The sequence below is a fragment of the Anguilla anguilla genome, chromosome 10 (genome assembly GCF_013347855.1).
Source record: "Anguilla anguilla isolate fAngAng1 chromosome 10, fAngAng1.pri, whole genome shotgun sequence".
NCBI lineage: Eukaryota > Metazoa > Chordata > Actinopteri > Anguilliformes > Anguillidae > Anguilla > Anguilla anguilla.
In genome coordinates this window covers 37413341-37427075 of record NC_049210.1, presented here as the reverse complement: position 1 = coordinate 37427075, position 13735 = coordinate 37413341, and the positions used below count along the sequence as shown (strand labels likewise).

The 13735-nt window shown below is 43.4% G+C and overlaps 1 protein-coding gene across 1 annotated transcript in view; it reads left to right on the top strand.

The window, feature by feature from the left end:
• The window catches only part of antxr2a (ANTXR cell adhesion molecule 2a), a 62163-nt gene extending 52267 nt beyond the window's left edge, over positions 1-9896 (top strand). Inside the window, exon 17 of the mRNA XM_035436478.1 lies at positions 6049-9896. Within this exon, the coding sequence (XP_035292369.1) occupies positions 6049-6087 (39 nt within the window). The 3' untranslated portion in view covers positions 6088-9896. The remainder of the gene's footprint in view (positions 1-6048) is intronic.
• The last annotated feature ends 3839 nt before the right edge of the window (positions 9897-13735 follow it).

Genomic DNA, 13735 nt, shown 5'->3' with positions numbered 1-13735 from the left:
ATGAGTCGGGGTGGTCAGGTGGACCTGGCTGCTCCCCACCTTGGTGAAAACGTTCTCTTGTCAGGGCAGAAACGCAAAGCCGGCGATGTACAATCTGTAAACAGTGCGACACCGCCAGCCCCGCATTAAAATTTTACTGCTGGCTCGAGATTAAAAAGCGTCTTGCTCTGGGGTCAGTCTGAGAGTCATCGGAACCCGATCGCCGATCATATGCCGCTTTATTTACGCAGAAGGACTCGATTTGAGCCTCCGATGGGCGATGAAGGGCCTCCGTTGTAAATATTGTGCCGGCTGGGGAATTTTATGTCCTTGTAAATTACGCTTCTGATTCTCTGGCGAAAGGCCTTTTTCGCGGTGACACCGCGTCTGAATTACGGGCGTCGCCGTGGTGTCTCGACGGCTTTCCGCACCTGTGACAGGGTGACGTTTGCAGGGCTTCCGCACGTTGAACGAGCAGCCAGTTAAAAGCATCTGGGGAGGCAGTACGATTGAATTAAACCCATGGAAAAGTGCCTGGTTGGACATCCAAATCAGCCATGGAACGGTTTACGAGAATGAGAAAAAAACAAAACAAAAGATCATTGACTTGATGTTTGCTGTGTGTGTCCACGAAAAACCCTGGTGTTCATTTTGAAATGTTTCTTGAACTTTTCCGGAAAAAATCTAATTAATTTCCATCTCCAGATATATTTACATATTGAGTGGACTGATCAATTCTGTTTTCCTGAGGCTCTTGTTCACATACAGTTAGCATACAGTGCTACACCAACAACACAAATATAGACATTCAGACAATAGATAAACAATATAAACAACATATTTAGTGCAGTGTTAGTGTGTCATGATAGTTAAGTGATCAGCTACTAATTCTCCTCTGTATTGAGAATTTTTACCCTCCTAGGCACAAATGACTTTGCTGTTACACATGTCTTTGTTCTAGTCATCAGATACCTGCAGCTCAATGGCGTCAGTGCATACTTGAGTTCAGAGTGCATGTGAGGTCACCTGCAATCCCCCTTACTAGACTGAGAGTGGACTCCTCTGTCAAATAATTAATATTTGGGAATGTTGTCCCTGCTATTTTACCTGCCAGTTTGATAATTGTATTCAGTTTAACCTTTCTCTGGACTGACAGAGCTCTGCTCCTTGCCTGCACACTGAAAACTCTTTGGTCACAGGCTGCTGTGTGATACCGTATCCGCTCTGCTGTCATATTTACAATGGGGGTAGAGTCGTCAGTGAGCAGCCTCACGTTGGCTGGGTGACTGGGATCTTGGTCCATTCTAGCGGGGCCAGATGGAGCCCGTTAGCGGCTCCAGGGCCCGTCGCATGAGCGCGGGGGCCGCTCCGTTTCCGGTACCGCCCCGGCCCGACAGCTGAGCTTCCCCCCCCCCCCCCCCCCCTTCATTTTCAGAGTTTAATCTGTTCAGTATGCACAGAGAGAGAGAGAAAGGACACGCGTACAAAAAAGGAGGGAAAAAAAACGGACCACATATGCCACGGAGTCGATAATTGGGGCAGAGGCTTAAGTGATTCTGATGGAGAGAGCTGATGCTTATTATGGTCAAGTTCCTTTTGCCACGCTGCTCAGAAGAGCCAGCACTGATAGCCCTGCCACCCTCCCCACTTCCCTGTGTTGTAAAAAAGACATTTTTATGTCAACCCTGATTCCTTAATCAATACGAGGTCCGTTCTTCTATAAGTACGTAAGAGCACTGTAAATAAATGACTGTTTCATTTAAACCTCTTCCCCACTAGTTATCTAAAATACTTGTTTGGAAGGTGTTTATATTTTCTTTTAAATTATTTTATGTCTTATAATTTAAGAATAAGATATTATTTCAGGGCTACTGGTCATCTTTGTGGCTGTACTACAAAATGCAGTGTCATCAAGTACTTGGTTTATATTTTATTTTATGGTAGAATGGAGTAAAAACGATTTGATTAAGTTTTATAGAGTCGTGTAGACAGATTGCAAAATTCTGCGAGCCTGGATCCAAATCTTGGGTTCCGCCCCCCGGTTTCTGGATCTCTCCCCTCTTGTAGATATTAAAGTGCAAGACAGTTCCTGAGGGACTGGCCGTGCCGGGGGAATCAAGCTGTTCGGTGCGTGAAGAGCAGGATATGAGATGCGGAATCACACGCGGACTCAGTCTCTGGACCTTTGCCCAGATAGATGCCAAATTAGAGCGGCGAACGCGGTTCCGGAGAGTCTGGTCGACGTCGGACCGGGCAACCTCGGCGTTCAAAGAGTCGCCGTTCGCGGTTGAACTCGCGGGGGCGGCTAACATTAGCAGGGGACGGACAATATGCTGTCTGCATTTGATTGAAAGCTTCAGGTGTGGCATACGCACGAGGTCAACAAGAGGCTGCTCGTGTTCATTCGAGACATGAATTTCGGATTTGCGGTATTCCATAAAGCTTTATGGTTCCTATTGTAAGCAGAAAAAAGCAGAATACAAATCAGATCACAGCCTACTTCAATTATTTTTTTATTGTTTTTTACTTTGGATTGTCTCCAGCTTGTAATTCCACTTGCATTAATTGAGATCACTTAAGCATTCATCACTGTTATGGCACGCATTTAAAAAAATAATCATGTACACATAAAATTGTACACGTTACGTTACATGCATGTAAAAAAAAAAAACAAAATGTGAAGTAAAAAAGGATTACTCATGCAAGTATACATGGTAGCAAAAATATAGGAAAAATAAAACAGTGGTTTTGTCAGTTTGAGTATGTGTTTACTGTACACAATATAAGATGGTGAAATATGACATTGCTAAATACTTCCATTGTTCTTTGAAAACTTCCAGCAGCACCTTTGTATAACCAGGCTGATTATCCAATCAGTGATAAGGTTGAAGTTTGCTTAAATCTTGATAATTTTGATAACCAAAATGAATATTCATATAAACAGCTGGGCATGACCTCATTTAGAGAGAAAAACAATTTCCTGCCATAGTTTGCAATGTTTAAAAAAAAAATAAAAATAAAAATAAAAAAAATAAAAAATTAATCAAATTTGCAAATAGTATTAGCAAAAATTGGAAGGCTTATGCTGACAACAGTTGGCTACAGTCACCCAGGTTCTCTACAAATGCTTTGAATATTTTCCAGAGGAGGTCTTATTTTAAAACAGTGTAGGTACTTTCCAAATTAGAAGTTATGTTTTGTGTGTGGGGAGGTTTCAGCATTCTGCTAGTTTAAATGGTGGGCTTGGTTCTCAGTGGCTGAATGTACGCAGACTCAGCAGGCCTTGTGCTCAGGGTGCAGTGGGTTCCATGGAGCGCAACCCAGACTGGTGACGGAGGAGCTTAGCATGGTTAACCCATATTGGTCATGTTCATTTGGTCACCATCACTGAGGGCCATGTTAGTATTTTATTTGCTTTTGTTTCGGTTGGTTTTACATTTGTTTCTGGATGGCTAACGGACATGTGCATGTTGGCTGAAGAAGTTTTCAGAGTGCCCATACTGCTTCAGCGCTATGAACTGTTAGTTTAGCCTCGATGCAAAGCATTTATTTGTAAGGCTTTAACATAGTGATGTGTCCATGGACAATTGGAATTAGATATAGAAATAACCTCTCACAAATGATTGGGCACTGACAAAACAATATAGAATTGTATAGTATGGTTTTAATTCATTCATTCAAAATATAGTACAGTGCCTTTTAAGTATACGTGCATGGTTATTTGAGCATGGTACAAATGTTGTTCCAGTTTTAATAAATGCCAGTAATTGCACCCAGGATTCATGTCAACCACTCCTAGTTTTGAGTTCCTGTTTAGTCATTTTGAAGCTCAGAGAGAGTGTACGGAAAGACTGATCAAAGATGTGTACACACTTGGCACTGTCAATAAATCAGCTTGGTCTCAGTTTTCCAAAAATTCTGTACGAAGAAAAGGCTTGATGGCTGTCAAACCTGAATTGGAGGCCGACACAGTGAAACCGTAGCACTGAACGCTAAATATCTGGGCGTTTGCTAGAGTGTTAATTGATGCCATATGTGTCCTCTTTAGTTCTGCAGATGTGATTTTTGATTCGTCAGACTATTTGCTCCATTTAAAGTGCAAGAGCACAGTTTCCCAAAGTCAGTGGGGAATAATCGGACTGGCAAACCTTCGATATGTGAAATTTACAGGAATGACACAATAGATTGCAGGCCAGCATGTAAAAGAAAATGAGTACCATTTTGAAATCAAGTCAATCCCAGTTTGGATCCAGTTCTTCTGAAACAGTTAATTCTTCTTTAGTTCTGTAATATAATATGCAGATTTCTTAAAAAAAAAAAAGATGGAAAAACACCTCCCCTTCTCTCCTCCTCTCCATCCATACCGAGCAAGTCAACCACGCATCCATCTGTCTGTTCGTCTGATGAAATCGAACCGACATCGTGGTTGACATGCGGGACCGGCGTCCCTCTGTTTGTGCGGCACAGGTGGGCTGCGGCATCCTTTTCTCCGCTCGCGTGGTGACGTGGCTCGGTTTCAAGGAGGCTCGCCAAGCCGCGGCTCCCCCACCCCTCCTCCCCCCACCCCCCAGCCGCGGTAGGGCTGAACGTATCGCGCCTCACCTGTGCGGCCCTCCTGGCACAGAGGGGTGGGTGCTGGGGGCGGTTTTGCCCTCCCCCCCCCCAAATCTGAAAATCCAGTCAACTCAACCACTCCAATGGCCGCGGCCAACGCGGCATCTGACTCGCCTCGTTTGTTTACCGTGCGAGATTAAGCGAAGAGGGCGCGGACGCTGAGGAGCTTAGCGCGCGGAGCCCCCGCCGGTCTCACCACCGGTGCTCGTACGGAGCGCCGCTACACGCTCTGTTGGCGCGGACGGTTTTAAAAAAAGAAAAAGGCGACCGTTCGAGGGGAGCGCTCGAAACGCTAACTTCACCCGGTTGGGCGGTGTGGTGACAGCTGCAAGCGGAGGCTTCCCGCTGTAGCAGGGGAGTCTGTGCTGGAGGAGGGGAGGCTGTGCTGGAGCAGGGGAGGCTGTGCTGGAGCAGGGGAGGCTGTGCTGGATGAGGGGAGGCTGTGGTGGAGCAGGGGAGGCTGTGGTGGAGCAGGGGAGGCTGTGCTGGATGAGGGGAGGCTGTGGTGGAGCAGGGGAGGCTGTGCTGGATGAGGGGAGGCTGTGGTGGAGCAGGGGAGGCTGTGCTGGATGAGGGGAGGCTGTGGTGGAGCGGTGAGATGCTGTGCTGGAGCTCTCTCAGCAGCCAGAGGAGCTGAGGCGGCAGCAGCAGCCAGCTCCCCTCCCTGTGCTGCGTGGCTGGAGTGGCATTTGCACCCCGGTGTGGGGCGAGCTGGGTACAGCAGGGGGGCTGGACTCACATCCTTCTGTGCAGAGATGTGCACTGAAGGCACTAATGCAGTAGACAGGCTAGAGGTATACAAAGCACATGTTTATTATTTTTTTGGACACTGTTTTTGGGAACCATTGTAGATTGTGGGCAATATATTAAGATAATTCTTTGTTCATTTGATTAAATTATTATTATTAGTATTATTATTATTGTTGTTGTTGTTGTTAATAATAATAATACTTTTATTTATAATTTTTGTTACATTTATTACACATTTATTTATTGTACTTTGTAATGTAGCCTATATTTACTATGCAGTCCAAAGTACAATATATTATTAAACCAAATATGCCCCTTTGAAAAAAGTGTGAAAATATTTTATGGAAATTATTTTTTAATTGAATATATATTTCCATAATTGTGTCATGTTTGCTCATTTGCTGTACATAATTAACACGTCGCTTGTTTGGTTTGTGCAGGTCCTAGCCATAGATTCTTGTTGGTTAATGTGTTGGCCATACATCTTCGTGGTTTTAGGAGGACATTATTTTATATTGTAAAGTTGTACCAAGAATACAAAAAATAATTTAGATAATTGTGAAATTTAATTAGCAATGTAGTAGTTGAGACAAAATATATAATTGTAATGTTGTGTTTACACCTGCGATGGCTAGTGTCCCTTTTTGGTCTCTTATAACCGATGCTAATGAAACTATTTTTGTGTGTGTTTATCTTTTTTTTCAGGGCCGGTGTATGAATTTCAGCCGGATTCAGAACCGTTAAATCAACGTCCTCCGACCTTCGAGGGTTTCTATCTACTGTGGAAAGCAGAAGAGGAGGAATTCAAGGTTTTTTTTTTTTTTTTTTTTAAATCGAATGGCTTTGCCCAAAAACCACTATTGTTTTGCATCTAACCACGTAGTGCACTTAGGAGACCTCTCACCTCGGTGCAGGGTCATTCATAAATGCAGAATTACCATAAGCATATTGTCACATCCTCTGATATTAGTAGCAGTGGCAGATTTCCTTTTCTGTTGTTAATTTTACTTAGGGACAAGCGAACATGGCGAGCACTCTTCGCTTTGTGCCGTTCGGTTTCCGTTAGCTTCTTGTGCACACCAAAGGCTTAACATATTCTGACCATATTGTGCCTTCTGTGGAAAACCTAATTTCATGGACACAGACGGAAGCTATTTAAAAAAAAAAAGGGGGAAAAAAACAGAGTGAAAGAGGCTGTTTGCCATTGGCATGGAAGTAGAAATAATCCCAGCGGGCCTAGCAAGTGCACAAGTCCATTGCCTCTTGGCAACGTCTCATCACAAAAATCTCTCCAACTCCACTATCATTCAGTGCCTGGCGGGAGCTTTCTGACTGGCGATCTTGTCATTTTAACACTGAGAAGTGCACACGCATGACAAATCGTAGACAGGGTTGCCCCAAGGTATCGGGAAAGCAGCAAGACTTTGCCCTTTAGTTTCTGGAGACACCTTTCTTTCATTGTGCACCAGGGACGGGAAAATTAATAGAGCGTTACTCTACTGAGAGACAGCCCAGAACCAAAGATCTCCGGCTAGGTTTGAGGGACCGACGCTCCAAGGCCTCGACGTGGCAGCTGGTGTCCCCCGCAAACATTTATTTTTGTTTTCGCTTTGAGTTCCGTCAACACACAAACAAATAAAATCTATAAACCTAGCTATCGCTTTGCATTTTTTTTTAGAACAGGGACACGGCCATCTTAAAAGCGTTATCTCCTCCATCTTTCAAATCTCCAAGGGCTCCACTGCGTCACAACCCAGTAATTTTCGCTGCGTGGGAATCTCAAAGTTTAATTAATATAATTAAAGACAACAGCAAGCAGCAGCCTGTGAAGACTCCGCTCATCTTTTTTATGCCTTTTGACATTGAATGACCTATTACTGTATTCGCATCGTTTGGAGTAAAAGTGTCGGTAACGTGTAGCCATGTCTGGAATAAAAATATGTGTTAAAAAAAAAGTGGGGCGGATAACCAGGCGGATAACCCCATTGTTCATTTTAAGAATTACGCTCATAGTCGCGTCAGACCCTGACAAAAAAAAAAAAACTTGCGATATATATATATATATTTATTGTAAAAAAATTTCAAGCGCGCTGTCACGACGACGATCCCGGATGATGTTAGCACGAGTGGAAACTCGGTGGGGGTGGGAAAGGGGGGAGCAGCTGAAGAAAAAGGCTCGAACGATCCAGTCACTTTCGATACGGTACTTCAGATGCAAAATGGATATTCGAGTCGAAACCTGACAAGGCGCGCCCGCTTTGACGGGAACCGGTATAGACAATGACCAGTGGCTGGGTCAGTGGGATGTCTCTGTGCAAGCGGGGAAGCTTATCAAATGACACTAAAAATAAGTTCAACAACCATCAAGTTTGAGGGGAATGGGCGAACGTCTCACATTTGGTGGGCATGCGAGTGTGAGGGATGGGGAGAGCGTGGCGAGGCGTTCCTGCTCTAATTATTCCTTTGTGCTCTTCTGCTGAAATCGCGAGGGACGCGAATGATTCTCTCGGTCGACGACCACATTCGCGGCCCGCCACAAATGCACGTTTGTTTGTTTCTTTTTGTTTCAGCCACTTGCGTGACCGTTAGCGCAACGCTTGTTCTTGTCGACCGTAATGCTGCTTGTTTAGATTTCAAGTATATAGATTCGTTCAGGTTTCTATTATCCGAAAGAGGATTTTTATCGCAAGAACCACTGACCGCCTAAGCACATGCCAGTCACAGTACCGCTGTCTGTTTTGATAAGAAACCCTTAGAAATCTAGGACCAAGTTACTGAGCCATTTGCCGAAGGCCTGGTTAGTGTTTGTTATTGGCAGATAAATAAGAAATTCGACACGTAAAAATATTTTCAACTCTTTGTTAAACCTGTGATATTTCAGATGGAATATTTTATCACTGATTGTGTTTTTCGGGCCAGTCGGCACGATGTGGAATTGTTTGCCAGAGTGTCTGAGATGCCCAATGTTTTTTGCACAGCCTGCAACCAAGTCGGAATGTTTCTATAAGCACGTGCTTTATGTCTTTTACATTTTTGATTTGAAAAAAATAATTATTTTACTTAATTTCTTAAAAATTCAATTTCATTTTTATTCATTTTGTTCATTTAATTCATTCATTTTAAATTGCTGTCTTTTTTTTTTTGTTTGTTTCAAAATTTAAATAGAAAAATTAGTTGCTTGGCACATAGGAGAAGAACACTTTATTTTAGATTAAACCTGCATAATGTATTATATTTTTCTACCAGTTAGTTAATGTCCATATAAAATAATACCACAATGCTTTTTCATCGATAAATGAAATGACAGAAAATAAGATAAACTTGTTTTGACTTCTTTATTACTTCAAACAACAATCCAACCAACAAACGTTAAATCTGTAAAATTTCCTTTCAGTTTTTTTACTACCCTTTAAGTGTTAAAATTGTAATTTAAGTGTTACTGCACCTTGGATTAATGTAACTCATTGGTCAAACAAGTACTGATTGCACTGTGTGCAGTTTACAAATAAGGTATTGTAATATGTTGGTATGTTTACAGGTATTGTATCATCTTAGCCATGTCATAACTGCAAATTACATCAAATTGATAGTTTCTTTTAAGACATCCTTCATTCATCAAAATGTGTATGACATAGTACAAAATTTTTTCAAATATGTTGACCCATTATGTCATTTTTTCCCCAGTTTTTGGTCACTGGTAAATCAGCGTATCCTAAGTGGACAGGCCCATTACTGTGACTGTCCCTCGGTAAGAAATGACTGAAAACAAAAAAGCTGAAGGCAATCTTTTAATTGGGCCCGAAAAGATTTATAAGGCCAGACAGGGGATGTAATTATGTTTGGAGAAACGGGAGTGAGTCGAATGCGCGGTGGAGTGGACTGTGGGCCAGACCTGGCAAAAATGTCCGCCACCAGAGGCGCCCTGTGTGCCCCGAAGCCCAGCCAGGACCCAGGCGCCCGCAAATGAGGTCTCCCCCCGTTTTGTTAAAAAAGACGCGTGTTGCACACCTACTGTTTCCTCGTCGTCCGCACGCCGTGACAGGACGCTCCCAGTGCCGGCAGGCCGCATTTAACCCTTCCCTTCCCCCCCCACCCGCCCCCCACACTCGCCCCCCGCCCCTCTCTGGAAAGGACAGGATAAAACAGATGTCCCTCTGCAGGAGTTGGGCTCCCTGGAGGAGAGAAATGGGCAAGGGGAAGGGGGAGGGGGGGCGGTGTCCTTCGTGCAGAGGCTGGCGAGCGTGGTTTTTTAGCGCGCACGCGAGGGTACGATCTGCCTCAGCCTGGCCCCTCGCCGTTTTCATGTACGGAACTTAGCGTGGAAATGAAATTTTCAGTTTGCCGTTAGCGGGGTCCAGACACTGATGCTAGTGCTTAAACTTTTTTAGTCTTACCATTTTTTTTTTTATTGTTTTACATTTTTTTGGTTTCAGTGTGAATATATGCTGTTCTCAAGCTTTTTTTATTTTAATTTTGTTTTTAGAAATGTGCTTTGATATTAGCGTTGTTATGCTGTTTGTGCACTTAATGAATAAAGATATCTTTTAGAAATGCTGTTGTGTTGGCTGCATCACTTCATTTAATTTGATACAACGCAGTGTTTGCTGATGCTAGCGTTCCCAGGTAAGCAGATTAGGCGAGGGTAGCATCGCACATGTGTTTTAAAGCTTCTCCTTTCCCAAGTATTTGTTTACCATTGTTATTTACAGTAACTCCAGTGCTTATGAATTAACTTCAGCCCTAGTCGTGTATGCAGAGATCTTACATTCTTATGAGATATGGAGCTCTTATATAAACATACATTAAATGCTATTTACACCTTTGAGCTAAGTGAGAGCTCTTCAATGGCTGAATTGTAATTATTTGTGTGTAATGCAGTAAGTTTGTTTTATCACACAGTTTTAAGACTAGTTTCTGTAGAATTGGGTTTCTGTAGAATTTGGGGCGCATACTTCCCATCAGCCCTCAGTGGGAAATTTTTTTTTTTCAACAGAGCAGAGGAAATCAGCTCTCAGTTCTAACTGAATCCAGTCATCCTTAAAGAATAGTGTAGAATAGTTTTTTTTTGCATGTAAGCATTTATATGTATGACGTAATACATTTTAAAACTGTTGCAAAAATAACTCCGATGTTTGTTAATTATACCAATGAAATGGAACCACTTCCCAAGAAACACCCATGAGTAGATGAAAGTCACCACGTGGGAAAAAGCGGAAACTTACAGTAAGCACATCTTTCCAGTAAAGGCATAAGGTTTAACGTGCTTATTTTAAGCGGGCGCTGACACGCTATGGCTTGTCGATCTCCGGTTTGACGTCAGTGATTAATGGGCTTTCAGCTCCCGTCCACACAGAGGCTCCTTCACCTCGTGAGCGTCGCTCCCCAAGAGGGTGCATCTTCCTTTCAGCAGCCAGCCGAGTTCACACCTGTCAATCCCCCCCCGCCCCCCGCCCCCCCCCCCCCTCGCCCCCCTCCCCCTCCCCCTCCCCGCGCTCCACAGCCGGGTCTTGTTAACCACGCGCTCGACCAGCGGCGGAACTGCAGGGGGTTACCGCGCGCTTCGCGACCCCCTCCACTGGAGGTATGCACATCCAAATGCTTCCCATGATCCCGGGCCTAGAACAGCCTGTGAACAGGAAATGGCCAGCACCTGGTCTGGATGGAAATCTCTGCTCATAAAGCAATGTGGGAAAAGCCTTTTATCCGCCGTCTTTGAAGCCCAAGTGTTTTGCTCAAACCAGGAATGTGCACTGAGTGAACAAAATGACATGGCTTATAATAAACATATTTGCACTGTCTGGTGGGTTGGTTATGCATCATAAATGTCTAAAATATTTATGAATTTAATATGTACATACACACATACATACACACATGCATTTACTATAGGTCATACATATATACACAGTATATGTATTTTGCTGTTTAGAAACAGTTCTTTAAACGTTACAATGCAAAATGCAGTCTAAATATATATATAAGTAGTCTTTGTCATACAGCACATGTACGGTTAGCAAAAGAGTTTCAGAGTTAAGCAATAAAAAAAGTCAGAGCGTTATAGAAGTTCACAATAAATAGTCCCTTTACCATCATGAAAATGATAATCTCACTCCCATGAGTGGCTCTGTCAGCCATGGGAACCGACTCCAGCAGCTGCTTCCCCCCTGTAAGCCTGTCCGAACTCGCAGGTTATTGCGATTTGCACAGTTGTCTCTGAAATTCGGCTAACTGTGGGATCAAATGCTCCCGCGCCGCTAACTTTTCAAAGAGGGGCTGCCCTGCGAACACTTGCATGGAGAATCCATCCTAAGAGCAGCTTGTTAGAGTTGACACTTCATTTTTATTCACTCCGTTTCAAAAGCCCATAAAACAAAAATCCCGGTGTGGTAAACAAAGCGGCCATTCAGGCCAGGAAATCCCAAACGCAGGTGGACGGAAGGTTGAAGCTTGCGGTTATTTGTAATTCACAGTTTCACTATTTGATTTTATTCAGTCTTTTTTTTTTTTTTTCATTTGTTGAGCTCAGAGGTCTGGTTCTGTTGGCAATGGCCCAATAATGTCACCCGCCTCAATCATTGTTTCTCTTCATTTTAGAACCTAATTAACTAACTAAAAGTTTATTACATTTGTTTTACATTTTACATTTGTTACAGTTGGATCTACCACAATCACATTCAATTATGCAGATGCCTTTTGTAATCTGACAGTCTCTTCTCTTGTGTCCAGTAATGTAAAATTGCATAGTAATATTTTTTTTAAATGCCTGTAATTTTCACCAGGTTCATGACCATCATGAAACATGTGGAAAATGATGTTAAGGTGGCACAATGACAGGAACTGATCTTCACAATAAGAGTCAGGGCCCATTTTAGAAAAAGGTATGAAATACGAAACTTTATGTTTAAAATGTAATGTATCCTAAAATATGTTACAGTAAACTTTTAACTTTTACAGTAAAGCTCTTTACCTATCTTTATCTTACAGAAGTTAGCAGCTCAAAGGCATTATCTCACAAGACGCTTGTGAATAAATCACCTAGATCTGTGCTGTGATGGAAAGAACTCCCTACAAGGTAAAAACAATATGTGATAAAACAATATGTGAAGCAAAATACCGTGAGGACAGTGCTGACTCAGACACCAAAACACTCACCTAGGAGGCTGAAGGCCAAAGATTTGCCTGGACCCTACTAATGATAAATCTGAACATACGACTGTCCGCTCATGGAGGGTCTTTAGACGAGATTTTAAATGTTGTTGAGGCAGCCTTTAGCTGTGTTAGGTGTCTGAGCCGATGCAACCTGGCATTGTGTCTGAGTGGCAGCCCTTTAAGCCAATCAGGTGAGTTTGAGAAAGGGCTTTAGAACTGGGTGACTCCAGGGGCAGGAGCAACAAATGAAAAGTCACCTTGCCGGAAGTCATCCAAGCCCAGCTCATTCCAATGACAATGTCAGTGTCTGCAATCATGTCCCTATCAAAACTCCTCATGTCACCGGGAACACACAATAGCTTGTGTCTTCTGCAGCATGTTGGAAATGCAAATTAGCAGAAATTAGCATGTTAGCAAGAACTGATGATGATGATGATGATGATGATGATGAATAAAATGTGAATTAGTCTTTGATATCTCATTAGAAACAGAAAAGCAACACTGCACTGTGAAAACTGCAGGATGAAGACGCCGAGGACAGTGGCATCGTTTCAAAGATTCAAACCACAAGGGCAAGCCAGTATAAGGGACGCGTCACAGAGTAATCTAGGCTTGAAAGAAAAAAAAACCAGAGAGGCAGAAAGTTTAAAGAAGACTATGAAGGCCATCAGAAGGCCAGTGAAGGGTGATAGTGAAGGGCATAGTGTGGAACAATGTAAAAAAAAAAAATTACTTCTATAATTTCAGGTAGAACCTGTGCACTGTCCTTAAAATCTGTGGCCGCTGAGTATGAACTATGTGGACTATTGATAGAGGATTTGGAATGGCCAGATGCAGCTGTGGAGCCTCAGTCTCTTCATCACCGCAGGATCCTCTGTCGGTTCCGGAGGGCTGCCGACACCTCCATCCATAAAACCAGCCGACTGTTTCTCCGCCACTCTGCAGTCCATCACCTGAGCTGGAACAGCTACGCCGCTTCCTTGTGAGCGATGATGTGGCGGTTGCCCTGCCAACGGAACCCTGCCCTTCCTGGGCGATGTTACGACCGATCGCTCGGCCAATCGCAGCTCCCGCTGGCGCGGCCCAGGTTTTGCGGGGCTGACGCGTGCCGAATGAGCGTCTAATGCGTCACCTGTTGATTGGGCTTTCATATATCAGCTGGGGATAGACAAAATATGTGTGATCCTATGGTGCTGTATGTGATTTTAAGATGTCAATTTGGGAACCAGAATGTTTACTATAG